We start from the raw sequence: 27,419 nt of genomic DNA, 5'->3' as shown, positions 1-27,419 counted from the left end.
ACACAAATTGGCATTTGGAACCCTCAACCTTCCGTAAGCCAACTAGTTGAGTTCCTCACAAGAAAGAAATATACACCTCAAGCGAGGTTTTGAGCCCACAGCGCTTAGTGCCAAGAGATTCGAAGTCAGTGACCTTTAACCCTCCATATTATTAATGAAACTTTTCACTCATTTTATGAAATATCAGAAATCCAAAATCAGGCACCAATGCACATAAATATACGACGGTTATGGTGAAGTTTAATGTTTTATTATTCTTCCTTTTGCTCAAACGCTGTATCGGTGTATCGTTCTTGTTACATAAACCTATAAATTTGGGAAAGGTCTTTTAATTCATTAAACAGAAAAAAATAAAATTGGTCATAGACCTTATACCTGTAAAAAGAAGATGAAACAAAAGGGGCTAAAATGTCTTCTTAACCTTTAGCCTGCTAAATTTCTAAAAATGGACTGGTCCATCATTCAATTCGGGCAATACCATTTATTATTCGAAGGGGTGTTTACTTAACATTTTCTGACTGAATGGCGAACAGTACAGACCATGATCCGTGCATGCTGATCTTGGGCTGCACTTGTCGCAAAGGCAGAATCACTTGCCGGCAGCAGGCTAAAGGTTAAAACAGGCTAACAGTTGGGGTAACCCCTATACCCAAGAGATTTACTGCAGTTTACACGATATTCCTAGATTGAAGTTCCCAAACCTAAGGGTTTTGTTGCATTTTAAAGGGTCTTCACCGCTTGGCGTAACTGTGTTGCAGATTTTTGAGAGAAAATAAAAACAATTTATCTTTATTCCATTACTTTTATAATAAATTGGGTATAATATTCTGCCACTGCACATATAAGGTCATAAAATTCATTTGCAGACAGGTCACGTGGTTCCCACAAGCAAAATATACTGGATCATAGGCAGTAAATATTTTGGGGCATATGGGATTATCCCTAGCTGTAAACCATGCTCAAACTATGTTAATGAGTAAGACATTTTACTCGTTCAAGTGAGGTATATCATTTATTAGTCATAAATTGTTTTATCAATTTAGAGATTTCAAAGACCTTTTCAAAATTGTGTATGTTTATATTTTAATGCATGTATATAACAAAAAAAAAAAGATACAATCACTTTATACCACCTCAAGCGTTGTCGTGGAGTAAAAGCTTGGCGTTCGGCCCTTTTATTGTTGGATGCTAAGCTTTCATCTTTGTGTCTGACGGAATATGTGAAAGACTTCGTTGGACAGTTCTTTAAGCATGGAAGAGAGATGTTTTGACACTTAACCTCTGACCTGTTTCGTCAGGCCCTTAAGGGTATTTCTCTATTTAGGTTTCTTTTTATAGGTTTTACGAGAGAGTTTGTGTTGTTCTGCTTAACGTATCCTGTCTTAAAAGTCACAATTGCATGTGTTGGGGATTCACCTGGCTGAGGTAACTTTAGAACATGACGTGGATTGAGAGTGGCGTTTCGTATAAACCATAAACAGGTTTTAACACCCTGTCGTGTTTTGCCACTGGCCATTCCAAGGCGGTGAACAACTGTGTTCGTATATATATATTTGTTTTGTCACTGCTGTACAATGATTTTACTTAGTCTATATATTTCCATATATTCACTGATGTAGGTTTTCATTCCGGGGAGTCTGTTTTCTAGGCACGTGACTTTATATCATCGTTATCCTTTTCGTGGATATGTTTTAGTTACCGTACTCGAGAAACAGATTTTCAGCTCGCCTGATTTTTTAAAAAAATCTATGAGGTATTGTCGGCACATGATCGTTGGTCTAGGCGTCAGCGTTGGTTAAAATTTTTGTTTAGGTCCACCATTTGTCAAAAACTATAAGACCTACAGCTTTGAAACACACTTGTTTATCATCATTATGTGAATATCTAGGCCAAGAACCATAACTCTGATATGTATTTTGTCAGAATTATGGCCCTTTTGTACTTAGAAAATTTGAGTTTCTTGGTTAAAAAATTTGTTTAGGTCCACTTTTTCCCAAAACCTATAAGCCACAGCTTTGAAACATTGCACACTTGTGTATCATCATTAGATAAGTAAGTAGACCAAGAAACATAACTCAAACCTCCAATTTTGTCAGAATTATGACCCTTTTGTACTTAGAAAATCTGAACTATGACTCTTTCTTACATATTGTCCAGCACTTGCGGACGAGCGATGACACCCGAAGGCGATGCTCCTGTTTTACATGTCATACCGGCAAATACGGTATAAAGCCATTCCGTCCGGTTACGAGGATAAAGCACTAACTGAAACATTAGTTTCAAGCTTTGAATCACAGAGAATCTATTTTGATCACCGCCTTGATATAAATGATATACTCGCAACACTGATCGGAATTCAATATTATAGGTCCCCGAACTGTAATTAAATGTAACTGTTTATTTGATAACATTAGCAAAACTGATGGTAAATATTTAATCAAAAGTTCAAATAGAATAGGAAATTGAACAGTTATATCACTGTTACGACTTGATTGAGATGCATTAAAGTTTAAAAACGTCAAAAAAGTATATGTGCCCCACTGAGTAATTATGGCGTGTTCTCTATCAATTCAACAACAACAATATTTGTCTTTTCGGTTATATGCCATTAAAAATGTATTGTTATTATTGCAGCGAGACGTATATTAGTCATCAGTAAATATTGCGCAACTTACAGTACAAGACAATGACGAGAAATTCATATTTTTTATATTTATAATTTAAACCATGAGTTGCTTCTTTTCGCAAATCACCTGGTTACAAGAATTTTCATTAAAGGGATATATCATAGGAAAAAGGATGCATTCTGCATTTTTGTATCTAATGATTAGTGTCTGTTGTTAAGCTGAAGAATGTAACAAAATTTTAGATTTTCTATTGTTTCACTGTCAGAATAATTTGTATTTTTGATGTATTGAAAATAGATACATACACAGATAGTGCATGACTCAATCTGCTTTCTATCATTGCTATAATTATAGTTGACTTGTTGCAAATAATAGAATTTGGGTCATTTTTTTTACTGATGTTGGTTAATTAAGGTGATAGCTGGAGCCCAGCTTCACACATTATGTTATATAAAATAGCTAAAGGGAACCAACAATTTGTAAGAGCAAGACCTCGTTGGGAACAATAGTACTAAATAGGTAACCAAGCAGCACTTCCGGGCTAGTCAGATAATGGCTATTTAAAGTGGCATTTTTATGTTTTATGTAAAGCAATTCCTATTTTTATACGCCCGAGGTACGTATTATGTTATGACGCCGGTGTCCGTCCGTCCGTCCGTTAGCAATTTCGTGTCCGCTCTGTAACTCTTCAACCCCTTGAAGGATTTCGAAGAAACTTGACACAAATGTTCACAACACCGAGACCACGTGCACTGAGCATGTTTTGGATGGCTTGCCTCAAGGTCAAGGTCACACCTAGGGGTCAAATGTCATATGAATTTGTTTCGTGTCCGCTCTGAAACTCTTGAACTGTTTGAAGGATTTTAAAGAAACTTGGCACAAATGTTCATCACATCGAGATGACGTGCAGAGCACATGTTTCAGATGGCTCATTTCAAGGCCAAGATCACACTTAGGGGTCAAAGGTCATGAGTTCATTTCGTGTCTGCTCTGTAACTCTTGAACTGCTTGAGGCATACAGACACTAAAAAGAAAAATGGCGCGAAAAAAATGGTAGTCGCATAATGGCGGATACAAATAGTCTTCACATGCTTGACATGTAGGTAGCATTTTCATAATGAAATAACAACATTACAAAAATTTTCATGGAAACGTAGATCATACACCACCAGTATAATTTGGGGTCTCATTTTTAGCTGATTTTGCAGTTTGTGTGTTTGACTGAAATTATTTTTCTTGCATCAAACATGACCCCCATTTTTCTTTTGATTTTTAGTCAGTACTGACAATATGACCTCAAGGTCAAGGTCACAATTAGGGGTCAAAGTTCATACCTCCGGGTGTGTATTGCTCCGCATTGCGGCGCTGTTTTTATATCATTGTGGACCTATACTTGACATTTTGGTAGCATTTTCAAGGAGATTTTTGCATTTATTAGAATGTAAACAAACCGTATTACTCATGTGTTCATACCCACATTTTAGCTGCCAGTTTGGAAGATATTCCATAGTGTTGACCTGTCAAACAAAAAATCTCTCTTAAAAGATACATGATCCCTACGTTTCTTGGTGCTTTGGTGGTTTATAAGGCTAGTAATTCTTTTTTTAAAATATGCCTGGCTACGTGTTACATCTCTTAGAAGATTGTTAATTTTATATAGAACATACAGCAAATTTATTTACTACTGTGCAGCCTATAATACGTTGTACGAATTTGGACCAATCAGAAACAAGTTCTATAAATAGCACCAAAATCAAAGCGCACTTCTGCTATGGTATAAATAGGTAGACGGATGACAGTGAATTCATTACTTTTCCTCTCCGGAGCGTGCACGTTGCGGAGAAGGCACAGGTCATCGACGGATGTAGACCATAAGTATACATGTATGGGGGTGCAGCCGTCGGTGCCCCGGCTATGACCGGAGATAGTGGCCCTGAAAAGGACCTGGGACGACGAGGATGGGTCATATAGACTTTCGACGATTCTGCACGGAGGAACTGCACTTCGATGTATTGTCACAAATAGGCTTTGGCCGCCCGGATCCAGCAACTATAGTGGTACTGATGGCACAGGCAATGGTGAACGCTGCGGTAGACACCTTCGAGGGACACCCCGAGTGTCACAGACGTGTTGACCAGATAGAAAATCTACCAGTACGGTTCGCTAGACGGCATGCAGAGAAGACCCCGAGCTTCTCAAGCCCTACGCTCAACGGTGAGGGCGAGAGGGGTGGGGCATCAACACCAGCGACGAGGTACCTTGCGGCGGCCAACCGCCCTTGTAAGGGCGAGCTTGCCGCCTTACCTTTTCTATTGTCCGCAACCACGCCTCGGGTCTCTGTCGTTTATGGTCTCATTGGCCGTGACAATGGCCCTTTTTGGCTTATATTTGCGTAGAGGTACATTTTCTTCACCACTTTGGCTTCAAAAATCATCTTTATCGGCATGTCTGGTGACATGCCGGGGATATATATACTCTACATAGCTAAATGCTACACTGTGCCTGAAAGGGTGGATGAACCCTTATTAAACATAAATACTGACAGACTGACTGACAGAGTGAATTCATTAGAATAGACACAGTGGTCCAGTGGTAACACTGTCTGACTACGATACCAAGGATCGTGAGTTCGAGCCCCCGCTCCTCCAACTAAAAAATACTTACACTGGGATAAGAGGCCCGTGTATGGGTGCTTTATATCTGGCATGCTAAAGAACCAGGGAAGCTTCTGGAATTGGAGCGTCTTCTGTATCTTACACTGCCCTCCACTAACTTTTTAACAGTCTTCTGGAGGAGTCGCCCGTATGGGTTAATGGTGGCAACTATAAATAAGCTTACATTCAAACAAACAGTGAATTCATTCTGCATCAAGCGATTGCTGTAGACACATCGAGGATTCATCTAATAATCTATTCAAGTATCTTGATGAGAATGTTATTGCAGCTATGCTATCAGAGTGGATAAATCTTTTAAAAGAAGGTAGTTCACCTTCATAGACTAAAGAAGAGTTGCAGTATTGTTACTAGGTTTTGAGCTATAGGGTCAGCGTATAGGAGGTTTACTTTAACGGTAGTTGAATGCTATAGACGATAGCAAATATAGGGCTGAGGCAGAGACTCTACTGAGATAGTAGGGGAGTTCCAGCTTATAGGAGAAATTCAGCGTTATTGTCGAAGTAGAGCTATACCTTTTGATATAGTTGAATGCTATCAGCTATATGTGATAGCATATAGGCGCTGAGTATCCAGGAATCAGGGCAAACATATTGAGTTGCAGCGTCAATTCAGAAGACATAGGCTGAACATCTATGCGATAGGACTCGTATTTGTTGATTCAAAGACACCGTCTGATGAGAACTTCAACAAAAAGGACAAGTCAAGTATAGTGTATCCAGCCTGTGTGATTTGCCTGATCCTTGAAATTATCTAGCTCATAATTCAAATGGTACACGAATCATTTAGGTGAGGTAGCCAGAGAAAAATTTATATATGAGATATAAAGGTCTCACCAGGTTTACGTTTTAACAAAGGTTATTCAAGATAGTTTTTCAGCTAGTCTAAGACATAGTCACCTTAGTGACTGGACCCATTTCATTGCTTAAGATACTAAAGGTGGGTCATATAACTCGTATCCTGACTTTCAATCAGATGATAACTGTCGTAAATACTATGACATTGTACTCTCGTCAAACCTACTTTGGCGGAAACTGTGAAATTTATTCCTGGTTTCGGTGATCATTGTATTCTTTTCGTTGACATTCTTTCATCAGCTAGAATCAATCCAGAAGCAAAGCACAAGATTTAATAGTTTGGTAAAACAAAATAGTCCGAATCCAACAGAGACCTAAGACATTTTGCCGCTCAAATTGAATGTACAAAATTTATCGAACTCCTTTAAGAATAAGTTTGAAGAATTAGTTTCAAGTCATGTAACAAGTAAGATTGTTTCTGGTAAACAACACCTTCCTTGGATGAATTCTAAAATTAAAAAGTTCATAAAAAACCGTGACACAGTATTTCAGTCATGTAACGGCGGGCAGTTAACCTAACCAGTGTCCTTGGATCCTGTACCAGTACAAACCTGTTCTCCGTAAGTAACTGCCAACTTCCCCACATGAATCAGAGTTGGAGGACTAATGATTTCAGACACAATGTCGTTTATCAAATAGTCACGGAGAACATACACCCAGCCCGAGGAACGAACTCACGACCCCGCGATCCGTAGAGTTAAGGAAAGAAAATATATTACGCTTTTCTCTAAACTTAAAAAACTTTGATTCAAAACAAAACTCGAAATGCTTACTTTGATCATATGAATAATATTGTTTGTAGCCCCCCCGGCCCCCCCCCCCCCCCTTACCCCCCACTCCTTGAAGAACATAAGCATGTACAGCCAAACGTTTCTGGGGTTTTATATAAAAAAAATGTACGCAATTTTCCTTGCGGGATTGCTCCGTTAAGATAAAATGGTGGTTTAAAATTAGCACCAAGGATAAGTCGACAATTTTCTCCTGTTTTTACTAGTTTTTCAGACCATCTTACCAATTCTTGGACCTAGCCCTTTTGTTAGCATGTCTAAAATAAATGTAACAGAAAATGGTATTAGAAAGATTCTGGAATATTGAATATTAAATCAATACAAAGCAGTAGGCCCAGATTAGATTAAACCTAGAATTAAAAAAGAATGTGCAAATGAGATAGCACCAATATTATACCATTAATACTGGTTCTGTGCCATTAGTCTGGTCCCACGCTTATGTAATGGCTGTTGTTTTTTAAGGAGAAAATAATTAAGCTTCAAATTATAGGCCAGTTTCCTTAATCTGTATAGCTTGTAAGATCTTAGAACATATGCTAGTTAGAAATATTTTAGATAATTTAGATAAGTTTTATATCCTTGTGGACAATCAGCATGGTTTTCGTGATCGGCGGTCTCGCAAAACCCAGTGGAGTTTAATTATGTCTTAGCTAAGACAATGCAGCGAAGCCAAGGTGATAGATTTCTCCGAAGCCTGATGTAGTCCACCATGGCAGACTGCTACTAAAATTAGCTCATTATGGTATCAGGGGCTCTACTCATTCTTGGACAAACGCATTTCTAGGTCATCGAACTCAAAAAGTTGTGGTCGATGGGGCAACTTCTAGCTAGGCTCCTGTTATATCAAAGGTCCGTCTTGGGACCTCTCCTATTTCTGCTTTACATAAATGACCTACCTGCGTCTGTGTCTTCCAGTGCACGTGTTTTGCAGACGACTGTATAGTTTATATGACAATAAATCCGTAGCCTGATTCAGCTCAGCTGCAAAGGGACCTTGACAGTTTATCATTATGGCAGCAGAAATGGAAGATGTCTTTCAATGTGCACAAATGCCACATATAGCATGTCTCTAAGTCCAGACAACCTATAAATACAGTCTACACATTGCATCAGTCTCTGTCTGTTGTCGGCCCATATGCGTGGAAGTAACATCAAATTTATTTTGGTCTCCACATATGAATAAAACTTCTAGTAAAGCTAGTCAGAGCTTAGGCTTCTTGAAACGTAACACATATTCTACTTAAAGTTCCACCAAGGCAGCTGCTTATAATACTATTGACCAGCTTTTGAATACTGCTCTAGCCGCAAAATTAGCGAATAATCCTCAAATCACATAAAGTGCATTCATACAAATAGCACATGCGATGTGTAAACAAGTAATTGAGCCGCGCCATGAGAAAACCAACATAGTGGGTTTGCGACCAGCATGGATCCAGACCAGCCTGCGCATCCGCGCAGTCTGGTCGGGCTCCATGCTGTTCGCTTTTAAAGCCTACAGGAATTGGAGAAACTGTTAGCGAACAGCATGGATCCTGACCAGACTGCGCGGATGCGCAGGCTGGTCTGGATCCATGCTGGTCGCACACCCACTATGTTGGTTTTCTCATGGCACGGCTCAATTGTTCTATGGATGAGTGGTTATGTGCATAACAGGCGAACCACTTGCTCTTCAACACTCAATAGGCGAAACAGAACCCGCTTGCGAAGTAGAAGGAAACTGTCCAACTGGCTTGTTGAATGCACGTGTATCTGCTTTTTACTGTTTTTACTGAGGTGCACTGATATTCCCATATCACTGATAAATATGCTCTACCTTCGATTAAAGCTTGAAGATTCTCTTGCAAATGGTATCAACAGCCATCCCTTTACTATCGGTTTCCATGGTTTTTTCCATGCAATTAATTACAATTGGACTTTTTTTATCTTTTTTTTTTCCAAAACTAAATAAAAGACTTACCAATTCTGTGAGTGAAATTATCCGTTTTGAAATTTGATTTTGGGCAATGATCGAATTGGAAATTCACCCTGTCACATTTATATAAAAAAAAATTTACTCCGTGTTTATAAATTGTCCGCTTTATTAACTCAAAGCGCAGATCGCGCGGTCGTCAGTTCAATCCCTGGGCAAGGCGAAATGTTCACCGTGACGATTATCAAAAAACATTGTGTCTGAAATAATTCATCCTCCACCTATGATTCATGTGGGGAAGTTGGCATTTATTTGTAGGAAACAGGATACTAGCAGTACTGGTACAAACTCCAGAACACTGGTTAGGTTAACTGTCCGTCGTTATGTCTGGAATACTGTTGAAAACGGCACTAAACCCAAAACAAACAAATAAACAAGTATTTATAAACTTATATTTGTTAGTAAATATCTTTTTTCTAAATGATGACGGAGTTACACGTTAACAACACGAGAATGTCATGTTTTCCAGAAGTGATTAAAAAACTGTTAAAATCGGTAAATCAAATGTCATATTGTTAGAAGTAGTGGAAAAGAGGATTAACCGCATATGACTTATGGTTAAAGTTTTTTGTTTATTATGAGTTTAAAGTGCATTTTATGTAACCGATGTTACTTAGTTCAAATGGAAATGCATTTACAAAAACAGTACAATGTATACGTTTTGAAACAGTTTGTGGCGGAAGCCCAGGAAGTTTGTCATTGCGTTTTTGTCAGTTCTGCATACTGAGGAAATAGTTTTGGTTATTTTTTGTTGTTCAAGGATCTCTGTTTGATACAAAATGGCACCATGAAACTAATATAGGTGAACCTATGTTTTATCTTAGTTCAGTGCAATTCATACAGTATTTTCCATCTAATCATACATTACAATAAAAGACAATATTATCTCATAAGAGCACATTTGCCCTTCTGAACAAACTGGTAAGCATAACTTACTGAAATTCTTTTCTATATTTACTGGCGTCGACCACGACGGCGATGTGAGACGGTGTCTTTAATGGTCTACTCTACCTTAAAAGAATGTGTTGTGTTATTTAAAATTTTGAATGATGTAGCGAATGGATTTTTATCTAGACAATTTATAAAAAATATTACACAAGACATCTAAAAATCACATATGCACTGAGATGCAAAGGATGAACCTTGACCTTTGCACTTTGAGAACATTAAAAAATGATTTATAATGGTATATTTGCAATGCATGTCAAGCGTAGAAAAGATGGATGTGTATGAAACAAGATAAATTCTATGTGGATGAGTAGTTTCTGTTGTTGTTGTTGTTGTTGTTGTTGTTGTTGTTGTTGTTTGGAAACTTTAGAGATCAGTAAGCAGTAATTATGTTAATGCTGCGGGATACATCCAGCCGTTGTTTCTTGGGCCAAAAACGATTTATTTAAAGATTTCTACTACATCTTATACAAAGTATTACTACATTCATGCAATTTGTTATATTTATAAATTTTGTTCCCTTTGAGTTGCATTTATATTCGCATTTTTGACACGTGCCCATTCAAAATTAAAGTACAGTGTTTAGTCTGTAAAATTATTGATTGAGCTGCGGGTTACCGTTGAATAGCATCTGACAACCATGTAGGACAGTGGCAACAAAATGTGGTCGCGAAATTGAGGTATGTGGCCCATTCCAAAAGTACATAATTTCTATCCTAGGTTTTCTCCTAAATATGTACTACTTAGCATACTACTTCCATGGGTCATTACTTATATCTTTTAAAACACAAACGAATTTGCCATACACATATTACCATATTTTTGTTCGAATTAGGTTCTAGAAATTGCCGAGTAGTTAACATAAATCTGCTTGAAACGATATTTGTGAAACACCTGTCACCTAAGTTCTAGCTTTGCCCTTAGAAGGCTTCCTAAAACGTGTCCTTGTATTTGAAATTAGTGGGGCTGGGGACAAAACGGGAATTGGTCTATATGAAACTAGAACTGTCACAGGAGTGACTTATACCCCCACAATACGGTCTTGTCACAGAAGAATGGCAACCATAAGAAATTTTAAAAATACTTAGAGTAATATAAAACGTAAAAAACTTAATACTTAAAAAAAAAATCTTACTCGTCTTTGGACGAAACATACCTAAAATATTGAAAATCTAAAAATAGAATTTCTAAAAATAGACTAATTCTTGGAATTTAAGGGGAAGTAACTCAGTACAAAAGTTAAAAAAAAAGGTTACTTCCCTTTGGCTCTAAGTCAATCGATATATAGTGGAAATGCATCAAAATTTACCTAAAATTCTAAGTAAAAGGGGGCATAATTCATGAAAATTTGGTGTCAGAGATATGCATCTTGTGTCACATGATGTCGTGATAAGGTGGAACATCTATTTTAAGTTTGAATCAAATCCATTTATTAATAACTGAGATAATAAATTTCGCGAAGCGACGCGACGCGACGCGACAAAACTGACTCCTATATAGCCCCCTCCCCCCCCCCCCCCCACCCCTACCCCAAACATGTTTGGTGAGGGTATATTAAAACTTTGTCTTATTGTTATCTTACGGATGTACACCAATTACGTCTCGGCATACAAACACGTTACAAGATTATTAATGAAGAGGTAGAGATCCCGATCCCCGTGAGAGCCGAACATTCCTCCTGGTGTTTTGACAGAGGACAATATGTATGAAATCATTCGTTCTGCACCTCGTGTTTGTGAGATTTTGTCCGTTGCTTTTGGTTTTACACAACATATGTTATGTGGCGCCAAGGGTTGAAAAAAAAGTGATTTCACAGAAAGCAGAGTACGGACAGAGGCTAGGTTGTTAAACGGTGTTAAACCAAACTCATACCATGTGCTGATTAAGATAACTGCACCACAGCAGAAGTTTTTGTATTCCTGTGAAGTTATTTCCCTTGGTTCCGAAAACGATCAGTGAATGTAAAGGTTATAGCCAAATTTCATCATATTTTGTCACTTCTGTGTTTTCATAGATATATTTTTTCATATTTGTTAGAATTAAAAATATAATTTGTTATATAAATTATAATGTTAGAAAAGGGATGGTTCCACGACCTCTATGTAATCACTTGCAGGGAAAATAAATGTGCTCTGCTGGGTCTCAAACTGGAAAGGGACCTCCCTGGCCGAGTGGTTAAAGTCGCTGACTTCAAGGGGGTTCAAGTCTCTTTCCAGGTGTTGATTTCTTCATGTGAGAACACCATCTAGCTGGCATACGGAAGGTCATTGGTTCTATCCAGGTGCCTGCTCGTTATTAAATAATACACGAAGGATCTTCCTCCACCATCAAAAGCTGGAAACTCGCCATATATATAATTGTGTCAGTGTGACGTTGAATCAAAATTGAAAAATTAAATGTCTTAGTAAAGTGACTCATTGATTATGATGAACATTTTCTATGTGTAGCATAACCATTCTGTAATGTTACTAGAGTTTGAGTCTCAAAATAGGACCTTTTATTTTGGTAAATTTCAAACTATTTCCCCAAAACAGCCAGTCTAACGCCATATACGCTTGCGACTAGTATGGATCCAAACTAGCCTGCGCATCCGCGCAGTCTGGTCAGGATCCATGCTGTTTGCTTTCAAAGCCTATTGCAATTTAGAGAAACCGTTAGCGAACAGCATGGATCCTGATCCGCGCAGTCTGGTCTGGATCCATGCTGGTCGCAAATGCACTATGTTGGTTTTCTCATGGCGCGGCTCATATAGATTTGATTCTTCTTTAAACTCAAATTTCATAACATTTGTTGTTGCAAAAGACAGACAGCACAGAAGCAGAAAGTGCTTATTAACTGTACATTTTGCCTATTTACGTATGTTCAAATGACGTTATGACCGCCATTCTGATTGTGTCAACTGGTACAAGTTAATATTGGGTATGGTATTTGTTAATTTAACTTTCTCATCAAGACGCTTTTGGAAACATTAGTCAGCAACCACTGCCTAAGCAATTAGCACTTTAACTACAATGTTCTTGGCGATCCCTGAAAGTGTAACAACATACTATATTTTTGAATATGGAAGGAGTTACAACAGTTACCGTTCATTCCTTGATATATGAAAAGTATACGCGAGTATAATGTGCGCCGTACGTCCTATGTCATATGCTTTGTTTAGAGATGCTTTGTAATGTTTATAAGAAACCTATATGGAACTACAGACCTACACAAATAAGTCGACAGAATGCATTTCTATTGAGTTCTCAGAGACAACTAACGATTCACCTTACAATATTTCTCTTCAATTTCGTGATTAAAAACATCCCGATTCATCGTCCTATTCACTTGGTCTAATCAAATTAAGAGAAACTATCGTAAATCGTACAGTTTCTTTTGGCGAGCAGTGGAGCAGAAGACCATACAGCCTGTCGTCTGCTACCGAGTGCCAATTGACCGCCATTTCAAACGCAGCATCAAAGAAATAACGCACGTGCACGTTGTCGCTTCAAACTCTGTGGCAGGCATGTTTTCGCTTTAAATAAAAGACAGTGGGACTTGATTAACTCAAGCAATTCATAGTAGTACTATTAATGTTGGTAAATAAATTTTGTTCAAAGTGAACTTGCATTGTTTTTTTTTTCTCATGGCGTGTGCGGCATAAGTTAATGATAATGAAATTCAAACCAGAAATATATTTTCAATGCAATTGGTTTAGATGACACTAACGAAATAATCTCTATTGCCAAGAAAAAGTCATTAACGTCGTGTATAGAAGTTAATACAACAGAAGTTCCAGAACAGACACCTTACGTTCAGTTTGACATGCATCTTGCTATCTCGTTTAAAGTGGCATTATGCGCATCTTACAGCACGTAGTGTGTTTTTGGTGAATGTTTTATAAAAGCAAGTTTTCGGTTGCTGTGCATTTAAATGTGTTTAATTAACAATAATGCCGCATAAGTATTTGAAAGTGATGCTTTAGAAATGAAGAAATCGGACTTATAAAAAATAGTTCATTTCTTCAGTCGTGTACGCAATGATCTCCCTTACCTATAAGTAGAGATTTCTGAGGTTGAAGGGAAGCAACTCATGCAAGCAGTTTGACTTTTCTTAAAAAGACTGCCCCAGTCAAAATAAGAAAAGTCATATTTAAAAAGTTATTATTTCGTAATGGTAACAGGAAGAGTTTGGTATACTGGGTTAAAAACTCTAATTTCCTCCACCCTTTTTACACACATATCTATTTGTGCTGTATTTTTACTTTAAAATGCGTATAATTCCACTTTAAAGAGAAGAATGGTGTCTTTCGCATGCTGTTGATGTTGCCATTGTTTTGTTGTTTACTTTTTGTTTCGTTCGATAGATGCACCAGCATCTGTACAGTCTTTTCTTAGTTGATATATAAACTGGAGAATTCCATTCGCTACTTTATTTAGTCCATGTTGACAGTTAAGAAAACGAAAAGGAAAACCCGTATATTTTATTCATTTGGCAATTTTTGGGCAATACACGTATATTAACCTGTCCTTCTAGATCACGTGATATTCTAGTATCTATATTTTTTACATACAATAATTTTAACACTTAGCGTGCTGGACACGACTGATTCTGCCTTTTCGACCTGTGTAGATCATGATCAGCCTGCACATCAAGATCTGCTTTGTTCGCTATTCAGTCTGTATCTTTTTTTGGTAAGTGCCCTTTTTAACAGTTAATGGTACTGTCCAAATTGAAAGATGTACAAGTTCATTATAAAAATTTAGCTGAGGGTAAGGGTTAACTAATATGCGTCTATGTTCTTACGCTCCAATGACTTCAATGGTAAAAGGGACAAACTGTGGAACGCAGTATCAATCAGTTTTGTAAAATTACATTTCAATGTGAAAACGTCTTATTGTGTTGCGCTTTATTTTCTGTAAATATAGCTTTGAGAAATGGATAATGCGCAGAGACGTGGCAGTGCTTGTACGTCTAAGTGGAAATTGCTCAGTGTATAGTTAAACTCTGAACATACATGTAATTGTATTTCATTTATATAACTCCTTCATTCGTGTATTGACGTTCTGGTGACCCGAAAACGGGGCTACAACAATCAGCCTTAGCATATTTAGTGCACTAGACTTGGATTTTATTCAAAATTTGGATGAAGAAAATTGGTAATATTTCATTCAGCCACTCTAATCGTGTCATGTTGTTCCGTAGACATTGAAAGTACTTTAATTTTAAAACAAGCTTCCTCTATTAATGCTTTTGATTTACGATTTTATAATAACATGGCCCCATATTCGGTGCTTAATGTCCTCTACAGCTACGGTGAGGGGCTTCTCTAGCCGTCTAAGCTGAATGCAAACTTCGGCTTAAAGGTGCAAACAAGTGGATTATTAAATAAACTCATAATCACCCCTATCTCACATACCCTTGTTCTTAAACTCCTAAGTTTATTGCCACTTTCTCAAATACTGGTTTCTATGAAACAAAAGTCTTATTTTTATCTTAAACTAAACTGCCATTTTGCCGTCAGATCGCCACTTAATTGCCATTGTCACTATCTTTTTAAAATGCCCACACTTCAGTTGTACGCTTTTGCTTGTAGATTACCCAGTGGTGAGGAACATTGTTTTTATATAAACTTTCCCTACTATCTTCCCTTATCAAGTATGAATCGACATTTATTTGGACATAATTTCATTTTGATGAGTTTGAAATCTTGACGAAGTGACAACGGTGTAATCCAAAGCAGCCCAAATAGTGAAGACGCAAATACCACGTGATGGTATCGGTCGCGAGACACCGTGGAATGTTGCTATAAATAAATGATAGTAGATGATCTTTGGCAGTGCCCGGACAGATAGAGTCGCCGTCTAGTCGATGAAAGTCCTTGTAGTGAAGAGTTTCAACCACGAGGCGATCTTGAAAGCGACGGTAACACTGTCTCAGAGTGGAATTTAATGAACTACCTCGTGATAATCACTCTACCTACAATTGTAAACATATTACGCCGCTTATTGGCATTTTATTAAGCATTTAGCATACAGTTTCATTGAATTAAGATATATAGCGACTCAAATAAACGATTCTCTTCTAGTAATATCTGTTAAAACTTCATATTTACAAGGAAACGATTAACTAATCATTAATTTACAAAGCAATATGGTCGTAGTATACATCACATGATAAATACTTAATCAGTTGATTTAATCATTTAATTAATTGATTGATTAATTAATTGATTGACACTCCTCCTGCCATGTTACATTGGAGCGATTAATGTTCATAATAAAACACTTTGACCATATTTAAGGTGCCAGAGCCGTCTTGTTGTATATAATTATTAGGTTATATATTTGGAGAGAGCCCTTTTAATTTAATTAAATAAGATCTTATTTCTTTTCCTAAAACATGGATAATTAATTTAAGAATTTGATCAAATTGAATATTGGTTATATGTGGTTTTAATATAAGTCAAATTATAATTCTAAAGTGAATGACCATATACATTGTTTTATGTTGCTTTTGAACTGTGTATTGAACATATCTTTGGTTCTTTTTCTAAGTAATTAGTAAATAAGTAAGTAAACGTTTTATTAACGTGACATGTGCATAAGTATTACAATACAAATATAATTATAAAAATAGTACAGCACCCGGCCCAATGGGCCTATAAGTCACCTAAAATCATATAATTATCTTATAGTAAATATAGTGTACATGTATTACCCTATATTCTGTGGTTCATATTTCATATACAAATTTGCTATAATCTGAGAAATATATACCACTGACATATGCGGACAACAATAAATAAGAACGTCTGTTATTAACTAATAAATAATACCAGTGCATGTAAGCGATGAAACAAAAGAATTTAAAGGATTACGTGTTCAGAAAAAAAAACAATATAATATTTGTATAAGTATATGGACGAGAAAAAAAATAAACTAATAAACTAAACGATACTGTCAAGAAAAAACTACCAGAGCATATGGAAAAAAAATGTACGTTTAGGGATAAAGATTGCATTATCATTGCATTGTTTAGTAGGCAACTTAAACTGGTTCCGTTCCAATACAAAGTATATTGTTTGTGTGCATCCTAGTTTAAAAGGAAAGTCAGAAGTAATTATTCTGTATTTGATCAACAGAAAAAAATCAACAGTGGTTGACATAAAGATGCAGTTAACCGTTTTGTTGTTGTTGTTGTGGTGGTGGTGGTCGTCGTCGTCGTTGTTTTTTATTTTCTTGTTTTTTTTTTGTTTTTTTTTTTTTTTGGGGGGGGGGGTTGTTGTTGTTTGTTTGTTGTTTGTTTTTTTTTTTTCGTTTTTGTGTGTGTGTTTTTTGTTTGTTGTTTTTTTTTTGCATGCGCTGAACTGAAAATTAATATTTACAATTATTTCTTTTATCCATTTTGAAAGTATTCTTCATGTGATTATGAAATTTTGATATTGTGATATACTAGTACATGTACATTGAAAGCATGCGCTTTAAAATATGTAGTTGGTGTAAACATATTTATTCCCAATAAACAATATACATACTAAATTTTACAAATATAATTGATGGATAGGATTAGAATGAAAGAAAAGTGGTGCAGGGTTCTTCTCTTAGAATACATATATGAGCCGCGACATGAGAAAACCAACATAGTGCATTTGCGACCAGCATGGATCCAGACCAGCCTGCGCATCCGCGCAGTCTGGTCAGGATCCATGCTGTCCGCTTTCAAAGCCTATTGGAATTAGAGAAACTGTTAGCGAACAGCATGGATCCTGACCAGACTGCGCGGATGCGCAGGCAGGTCTTGATCCATGCTGGTCGCAAACGCACTATATTGGTTTTCTCATGGTGCGGCTAATATAGCCATTTACGTATGTATATTTACATGCCTTTTTAATAAGCTAATAATCTATATAAATAATGCTGTAACGTAATGACGTCTAAAGGCCCTAAATAAATCCAATTATTGTCATTTAATTACTGTTTTTAAAATTAAAAATGATTAAAAACATGCAAACTAAAACATACATGAAAATATTAAATTTCTAATTGTAATTAGGGTTGACCTATGTTTCCAAAAGTTTCATAACAATCAAAATGTGATACCTTTAACTAATTTGTTTTCAATACAGTTTAGCTAAGGTTTTAATCCAGGTTTCCGTTCAAGATCAAGAGATCGTAATTTTAATACCTTAAATAAACAAAAATATCTAAACCGACTTATAGCCATGAGTGGAGAAATATTTTCACAAAACAACAATTCTTTACCCTTTTGAGTCGAGCTTCCCTTTCTTTTATACAGTATTTAGGCTTCAGCGTTTCATCCAAGCCCCATAAAACAACAAAATGTCAAAAAAGTCTGTATCATACAAAAGAGGAAATCGTTTGTAAACAAATACACTGTATAGAAAAAGACTTTATTTGTCTTCCTTTTGTGCACAGATTTGGAAGTTATTTTTCGACCGATTATAATCAACTTACAGCAGAAAAACATTGATATAAAATGCTTAATTTTTCTCGCTTATTCTTCTTATGAATCAAATCTATAGCGTCCTTAGACGTTTGTCTTTAGATTTTCCTCTGATTTCTTTGTTAGTCGTAATATTGCAACTGCTAATATCAAATGAAATAATTATTATAATAGCCTTTTATACATTTTCATTTTCTTTTCTCATAGCAGACGATAACTTGTAGCGGTTGCTTTTACGTCATGTAAGGCACGAGAGTTTCGTTCCTCGTGCAACTTCGTAAAGAGTCATTTTCAGTATAAAAATAGCAATTATTTCTTTCTTTTATCACTGCCATTGGTAGGCTGAACATTACTTGAATGGACTGTAGTTAAATAGTCAAATCCTACGAACCTCGGAGAGAAGCTTTCGTTTTGTATAATGAGAACTCAGGGGGTACAATTAGTTTGCTATATCACTATAACAATTTCATAGTTTTTTTTTTTTTTTAATTTACTTGTTCACCCAGTAAACATGTGTTGAATATAGACCGTGCATATATCTAAAACTGTTGACCGGCGATTTATATTAGAAATCGTGTAGTAATAATGTTCACAAAGATACAGTTTTGTCCGTTAATATTTTCAGAAAATGAATTTGGGTCTGATATATGTTTAAACGTGGTATAAATAACAGAGTTAACTTTATTACTTCTTTCTTTATTTATTTTTAATTTTTTGTTTACCCTGATATTAAGACACACAAATCTAATTTAGGTCTTATCACGAGTTTTTAATGATGAAGGGAGACCCGAGGTGCCACTTTGGGACCACTGGTCTTCCGTAAGCCCACAAAGGGGATAATATTAGCATTTTAGGTATAAATTTCAAATTTAGAACGATGCCGAAAATGGTCCGGTGTACGTCTCGTCCCCCCCCCCCCCCCCCCAACCCCCCACACACACCCCTCAAAAAAAAAAGCGAAAACGATTTTTAAAAAACATAACCATTTTCTCCCTCCAGAATAGGTTCCATCTATTTAATACGGTCGGTCTTGGACGGAAACTCCTCAAAGTTTCGGTTTGAAGTGGTTCCACAGGCACTGCACTGAAAAATAAATGTAGTAGCAGTAGAATCTTTATTTAGACTCATCAGTATACACACATAACAATTACATTACCTACATTTACAATTAATTAATTTATGAATATTACATCTCATACACTAAAGTTTTACGATGTACACACAATTTAAGGTTTTAAAATCAAAGCAGCACTTCAAATAAGATTACCTGTGCACAAACTTCTAGGCCACAACAGTTATGATATCTTCAAAGCCAGCGGACTCCTTACTTGATTTAGACTGATGGACAGCACTAAAGAATAATTCTGGATTTTATTTTGGAAATAAAACAACAAGAAAGCGAGCCGGACCTGTAAAAAAAAAGCTGGACACGGCGGTCATTGGAGATATAAAAAAATACCTTTTTATACACGACTATGAAAACTTTGCGACCACAATAGATCCACCAGAAATTGTCTCTGTACTTGCGTGTCATCCAGTAATCAAACAAAGTGATTTAATTATCAGAGAACTCAACGCCTGTGAAATCAATAACAAGATATTTCCATAAATTCCCGTTTCAAATACACAATAAATCAAGATGCCCCTGGGGTCGGGACGTCACCGATAAAGGTACAAAAAGAATGTAATGTAAGAAAAAAATCTTTTAAAGATATGGCAGTAAATCACCGAGTGAAAACATACAAATTTCTAGATAGTGATCAGCGGATAGGGCTAAAAATGTATTTTGATAAAGTTATCAAGCTCGTCTCACATTGCAATGCGAGTATACTGCGCTTGGGGCGGGGTCGATATCGCCGTGGATATACAGCCTACCTGAGATCGGGGGAAATGAGCATGCATTGCACGAACAAAGACATTTTATCAATTTGTGATCCGTTTTCATCATTTTTCACCGCTACATCTCGCCAACATGCTGTTTCGTTTGATCTTTTTTTGTTTATGACGTTTTTATTTGAACGAAACAAGATTTTTTCTTCGATAACAAATATGATACAAAATTTTCTATTGTAAAATTTAGTATTTATAAGTATTTAAATAAATTTTGATGATTTTATCAAAAATATGAATGTTTGTTTTATTGCTTATATTAAGCCGGTCTTCTTTGATACATACTGCAATTGTTTGAGACAACAAATATTTTTCTCCGAGATTAATCTGGGTGTTTTGATTGTTTGAAACGGTAGCTTATCACAGTTTAGTGTCAAATATGATATTTCTTTAAGTATACAAAATTACTCATTTAACTTACATACAGAGAGAGTATGTGCGAGTCGTCATGCCAAAGGGGCAATCCTGCAAAAGAAATATTTTTTTCGAAAATATATGTGTGTGTTCGGGTTTATTTCGAAAATATAAGATATATATTTAATATTAAAAACGACGTAGAATTTCGTCCATATTACAGCTACCTTTAAGCGTATTGTTACGTAACTTGTACAATCACTTAGCATCCTAATTTAAGACGTTTTATACGGAATTTCGTCCAGTTTGCAAATGTTACACTTTCATAAACTATGAGTTATGCTGGGCAAAGTTTATCCGTTACTTTTCTTCTTAATATATACTCTTCAGAAAAATGTTGCCAATCTATTTTTATCGGTTTCTAACCGTATATATTTGGCAATAAATATTACAATATGTTTTTTCTCGAGCTAATATTTATTCGTTTATTTTCTTGAAGAAAAAGTGCTTGCATTCAAAATAATTTTTACTCGATTTATTTTGAAAATCTTTAAGAATCTTTGCTTAAACTTTATATCACATAATGTTATATCTATATAAAAAAGAGAACATTTTTAATAGAAATATATTTTCTTTCTGGTATCTGTCTAATCAATGCAGGTCATAATATAGTGTCTTAGTTCTTTCAATAACATGTTAATACTGTTAAAAGATACTACAGAATTCCTACAATATTTCAGTCGATATATTCTCGCATCTCATAGTTAAATTTCATTTAAATCAGACCACTGGAAATGAAAATCACTTACTGACTTAGTATATAATATATATCGAGTAGATCTAATAAAAAAACTGTTGATTATTTTTTTGCTTTAAACCCATGTCAAAATTGAGAATGCATGTATGTCAAATAACCAAAACTCTAGCAAAATGACATGGAAAAAACAACAAAAGACTGTCACAATTTTATGGAATGTTGCATAAACCGTTATATTTTCATATAATGTCTAAGGAATGCCCCGGTGTTGACAGATCTTTCTCTAAAATCCTCCCAAAGGTTTTAACATTTCGATACGCCTATTTTCCTATTATCCGCCGCTAGCCAGTTTCGCTAAATCTCCAACGACTACTCGCCTGCGATTGTAACTCCGCCTACCTGCGCAAAGCGTGAATAAATTAACGACCTGGCGTCCAATTGGGTTTCACGATTGTCTGTACATCTAAAAGAAACAGCAATGACAACTCGGGATATTCTCTACATTCACATTATTCATGTATAAGACTGTATAGAGATTATTAACAGTAGTGTTGTACATTGAATTCGGATATATTTTCTGTGTAGTTTTTTTATTCGTTAATTCGTTCTTTCCATCTTTTGATTTTCCTTTTTCTTTCCGTCACGATTGCGCCACCGATTTCCGACGACATGACGGCGGATAACCAGCCGCCACCGCCGGCACCTACAAGTAAGCCTTTTTTTAAATATAACGCAGTAGAAGAAAACAGTTTCAGTTTCCAATTATGTTTGAACTAAAAATTTTCGGTTTTTCATTCACATCTATACTAAATATATTGTGTGTCGAGTTAATATGAGTGCGTTCAAATTTAATGTACATCATAGACCATGAATGGATTATGTAGTTCTAAATGTTCAGTTACCAATATTTTAAAGGTGCTGCCATTGCAGATCTGACTGATTTTCCTTAAAACATACTGTTAAAGGTCATCTTGCGAAACATTGAAATATATTATTCATTGGATCAGGAGTTATTAATATGTTTTGTTATACGTTACTAACATGTCTCTATTGTAAACAATTCTTTCGGTTCGTTTGCTTACTGAATATAGCTTGTTATACCAGAAACAATGGTCTTACGAAAATCAAACTTTTGAAACTACAGTAGCATAAATTGGAGTTATTATCAAGTTTCTTATTATTCATCTACAAATCTAACATAGAAAATAGCGCCGTGCTATATGATCTCATTAACAGGCACGAGGAAAAGTTGTGCTGTTACGTACTACACTCCGGAGACATTGGCATACATGTTGACATCAATGTCTAATGCACGTGCGCATAATTATAAAAAAAGGCACTTCATGTACTTGCGTACTGCCGCAGCTATGATCACAGCCTAAAGACTTGAAAATATAAAATGCCGCTTTTCCTTAGGCACATGCACATTCAAATTAACTAAATTATACTCTACAGATTTTAGCATAACTTAATTAAAAGAATCTCAGTGCTTGTATATGTCATTTGCTTCAATTTTATAATTAAGATATGCAATATAGGGAATTTGTTGTTTTTTTTTTCTCTCCCATTTCTCATATCAAATTGCTAATGTTATAAACGTTTATGAATATGTCTTTTTATATTTGAAGTCCCCACTTAACGTCTTTTAGTTTGATAAGAGGTAGTTTTTCTACGAAAATGAATATAATTGTACATGACATATGATTGTAATTGTCAAACATATACATATGAAAAGTACATATACATATGTTAACTTTAAATAAATACATGAACGTATACAGTACATGATAACGCTCATAGAAATTACACGTTTCCATTTGTAAGACAATTACACATCTCATTCGAACATTACATAATAGAACATAAAGTAAACAATGATATCTAACAAGTAAACAGCTTGCTCGGTTTTGCCTATAAAACTTATATAAATGAATATATCAGCAGGTATTTAGATTAAACAAGCTATAAACAGACGTTATTACATAAAATCAGAAACAGAATTCGAGCTAGGCAGTAGCACTGAAAAATCACATATATAATGTTTTCGGCAGTACAGTTATAGACTTGAATAATCATTGATTAAAAATGGTAGGATGAGTAGTATACACTTATTGAATGACTTGTCGGTCAATAGTTAAAACTGTTTACCCGATGTCAGAAGGACCGAGGGCTAATAGTTTTGACTATTAACCGGTAAACCAGTCAGTGAAATAATTTTCCGAGATTTTTTTTTCTTTCACTTTCTTTTTACTTTAGCCCAGTAATTTGAACCCGTGTTGGACTGTAGAAAGGTCAATAGCACAAATTATAGACCGGCGATTTATAGAAGGACGCACGTAATAATACTCTATACTGACTATCACATTGAGAGTTTTCTAGATATATAAACTGAATGTCGCCCTGATTCCTCTTCATATTTCTACCCATGTACATGTGTCTTACAGTATTTATTTACTTAATGGCAAGCGTTGAACCGATCATATGCATAAAAACAAATATTCCGTACCCAGGTCAGACAGACAGTGCTCAAGTTAACAAACATCTTGAAAACAAATTTGAACAATTTCGAAATGTACACAGACTCTAGCCGGCGAATCCTTAAAAAAAACTATCTTCACCATAATTTTCCGTGTACCGAAAGCCACTAAGTCCTTCAGCCATTCAATTTATCTCTGAAAAAGTTTATTTTGGATATTGAATATGATTTATCGTACGGTTTAAGGGTAACACATTTTTCCAGTTTCTACAAGTAAAAAGGACTTTTCTATCAGAAGATATATATTTTTTAAAGTAAAGCATTTCTGAGACCCGAATTTTTTAGAATATAAATGACTGGGTTGGGTGGGGGTACTTTTGAAGGTGGTAAGAACAAATCGATTTATTTTTTATGATTGATATATGCGATTCTTATAATGTTTATATCATTGAACAAAAATAAATTTAATGATTTTCACATTCAGCTATATTGAATGTGAATTTAATCTCATAGAAAAGTGTTCTATCCTAGGACAGCTGTATCTCTTTCCGAGTTAAACTTATACATATTTAGTGTACAAACATAAGACAGCTTGACATGTTCATCAATAAAAAAAATAGGACTAAATGAAGTGTATGAATTTCTATTGAAAATGAAACAGATTTTCATTGCTGTTAAAACAAAAAGGATAAATAAAAATATATCCTATGCACGCATGCTGTCACACAAAAGAATTATAATGTGTACAATCGGATGTACTTTTAACATTGCTTCATTTCATACCGTAATGTGTAATTTAGCTTATCTGATAAAACGAGCTTAGTTGTCCCTAATAAGATAAGATGCATATGTCATATAGGGATCCGATGCTGTAAGGTTCCCTGATCAGGATCTAACTCATATCTCCCTTGTTTAATGAGCCTTTCAAAGTAGGTGTTATTTTTTATAGGCGTAAGAAAACTAAATACCTCAAAACTTATGCTATATTTCAAGGTTTTTGCTTATCTTAGAGTAAATTGTTTCTTATAATTATGTAAAATTCTTATCGATCAATGAAATTATTTGGGGGAAAAATAGAGTTATGTCATATTGAATAAAGCAGGGAGTAGTATGATATTTAATAGGCCAAGAACATTATTAAAGTATTTTTTTTTTCATTCTGATATAGACTTAACAATATTTATAGAATATGGATAGATTTTTTTCGAACAAAACTAAGAGAAAATCTGCCTTTGTTTCAATGTTTTTCTTTGTTCTTTAACACTTTGCATACATTAATCATAAATGTTTACACTATGCATACTCAACCTTTTTCTGCTTTTCTTCGCTATGGATCTCGACTCTAAAAATGAATGCATGATTGCATACGCTGATACACTATAATACAGACCTGTATAAAATATACCGTCCCTGTCTCTGGCCGGTCAGGTTACAGACTTTATCCCTGTATTTTTCAACAAACAGAAGTCAACTACGAGTGACGGTGCGTAAAATTGCCTTGACGTCCCTCGTTAATATTTCATGTCCCAATTAATTAACTCAAATACCGTCTCAATAAAACACACTGTTTGTTTAATATTTACCTGCCCTGTTGAATGCATCGAAAATGTGTGATTAACTCTGCGAAGTTGAGAAAGAGCTCAGTTTCAAGTGTCATGGAGATTTTGAGAATTTTCAAGTGATTAATTTTTTACTATCGACTGTGAAGAAAAACTGAAAGCATTTTTAAAAGCTTCACTGAGATCAAAATCATGGTATTTACTGCTGTTTTGCTTTTGGTATACCAATATTTCAGTCGCTGTACTGGGGTCTCCTTCCTGGAAAAAAAATACATACTTGAGTCCTGTGCGGCTCTTTACACATACAAGCTAACAACATATTAATAATGTAAGGTGTTGTCTCTTCACACAGTCCTGTATTTTTAATAAAATATTTAAACTGTTAAGCGGGGTATCAGATATGCCCGACATGTATAGAAAGTACAAAATAAAAACTGGATCATTCTGAAAAGAAAACAAAAAAATAGATTGAAGTGAAATGGATAAACGTATCATGTACCAAAAGGATGTTTGACGGGGCCTATTTTCCAACGTCTGATGCTGCGTTTTTGTTTGAACTAAATAGTTTTACGAACAATAGATTCATCTGCATCTGAATCGTCTAATTAATTTGATATCAGACAACATTAAAAGGTCATTTCAATTTCTTTTATAGGCATCAAGTTACAAAATTAAACACGTTACACATGTAAATATGATTAATTTGAGAAACAGAAATATAAAAAATACTGCTCTGGATTATAATTACATAAAACTGTGTTTATTTAACGCATATCCATGTCTTTTGCTTCGATTTTTCGTGTCGTCTGCTTCGATTTCAGTATAATTGCGCATCGTAACGGCTAATATTCAGGATTGATTTTATTTGCTAAAGAAATTTCCCACGAAGTTCAAGGGTTTGAAGGGCGATTCCATCAGTGTGATCGATATTTAATGACTGTCAATGCTCTTCAGTTTTGAAGAACCGCGGTATCTCAGACCCGCACGTGCCCTCGTGCGCAGCAGTGATTCAACAAGCGTTTGTAAGATGCAAAAACATTATCAGCAATAACAGAACATTCATCCCTTATCTTTTACCAGCATGCGTTTCTAATAATAAGACAAAGAAAAGACAAATTTGTCATATTTTCGTGTTCATCCACTTTCAGGATATTAACAAAAAAACGAACAATTTAATCAATTAACTGTTCTTTAAAAGAGTGCTGTTGAATTAATACAAGCCTCTATGTAACGCAGACGACAGGAATATTCATGTTTCCTACACTTGATTTTTACGTAATAAAATGTGCTTTGTGGGGATAGGATGCATGGGCTTGGCTTGGGAGGAGAGGAGGGTACATCTTGTAAATAATATAAGGAATAATATCAGCTTACACGAAATAAATAGTAAAATACGACAGTGACAAAACGCTTCCATGACTCTTTAATAGGTACTTACCGTGAATATTTATCCCGTGGAATTTATTTGAAGATCTTCCCCACAAAGCGGATCTCAAGGTTTGCATCAGGCATGACCCATTATGCTAGATGCTGTCTTCACGTCCTAAATGCAGTTTTATTTCTAAAACTCTGTATTGTTTTCTTTTTGAATTTCACACAAAAATATCCACATAAAATTAAAATGTTATTTCTCAATCTTTGGAAAGCAGTTACTCATACCTGGACATTACGCAACTTATTAATTATCCTAACTTTTTAATCATATTTTCATACTTTTTTGACTCCTTCAGAGCGCCGGCGAATGTCCATGTGTGTGGGATGTGGGTCTCAAATCCACGACCAGTTCATTCTTCGGGTAGCCCCGGACCTTGAATGGCACGCCTCGTGTTTAAAGTGTGCAGACTGCAATCAGTACCTAGACGAATCATGCACGTGCTTCGTGCGGGACGGAAAAACGTATTGCAAGCGGGACTATTCCAGGTTTGTAAATAATAAATGTATTAATAGACGCATAAAAAGGTATCTCGCGGAGAACGACGTTTTGTTCAACCGCAAGGCCCTTTTTTGCGTCACGGTTCGCCTATTTTGTCCGCTATTTTTCATGCTTTCATGTTGTTGTTGTTGTTGTTGTTGCTTT

At 35.5% G+C, this 27,419-nt stretch overlaps 1 protein-coding gene across 3 annotated transcripts in view; it reads left to right on the top strand.

Moving 5' to 3' along the window:
- The window catches only part of LOC123522923 (insulin gene enhancer protein ISL-1-like), an 83,012-nt gene that overhangs the window by 29,161 nt on the left and 26,432 nt on the right, over positions 1-27,419 (top strand). For 2 of the 3 annotated variants that reach the window (XM_045300452.2, XM_045300454.2), the window contains exons 1-2: positions 21,789-22,016; positions 27,073-27,262. In XM_045300452.2, coding sequence (XP_045156387.1) covers positions 21,977-22,016; positions 27,073-27,262 — 230 coding nt within the window. In that variant the 5' untranslated portion in view covers positions 21,789-21,976. Of the gene's footprint in view, positions 1-21,788; positions 22,017-27,072; positions 27,263-27,419 lie in introns of those variants that run through there. The other variant, XM_045300453.2, reaches the window with a different exon arrangement.

Source organism: Mercenaria mercenaria, chromosome 8, assembly GCF_021730395.1.
Source record: "Mercenaria mercenaria strain notata chromosome 8, MADL_Memer_1, whole genome shotgun sequence".
Lineage (NCBI taxonomy): Eukaryota > Metazoa > Mollusca > Bivalvia > Venerida > Veneridae > Mercenaria > Mercenaria mercenaria.
Note: the sequence above shows the minus strand (reverse complement) of the source record. Positions and strands in the feature narration are given on the sequence as shown.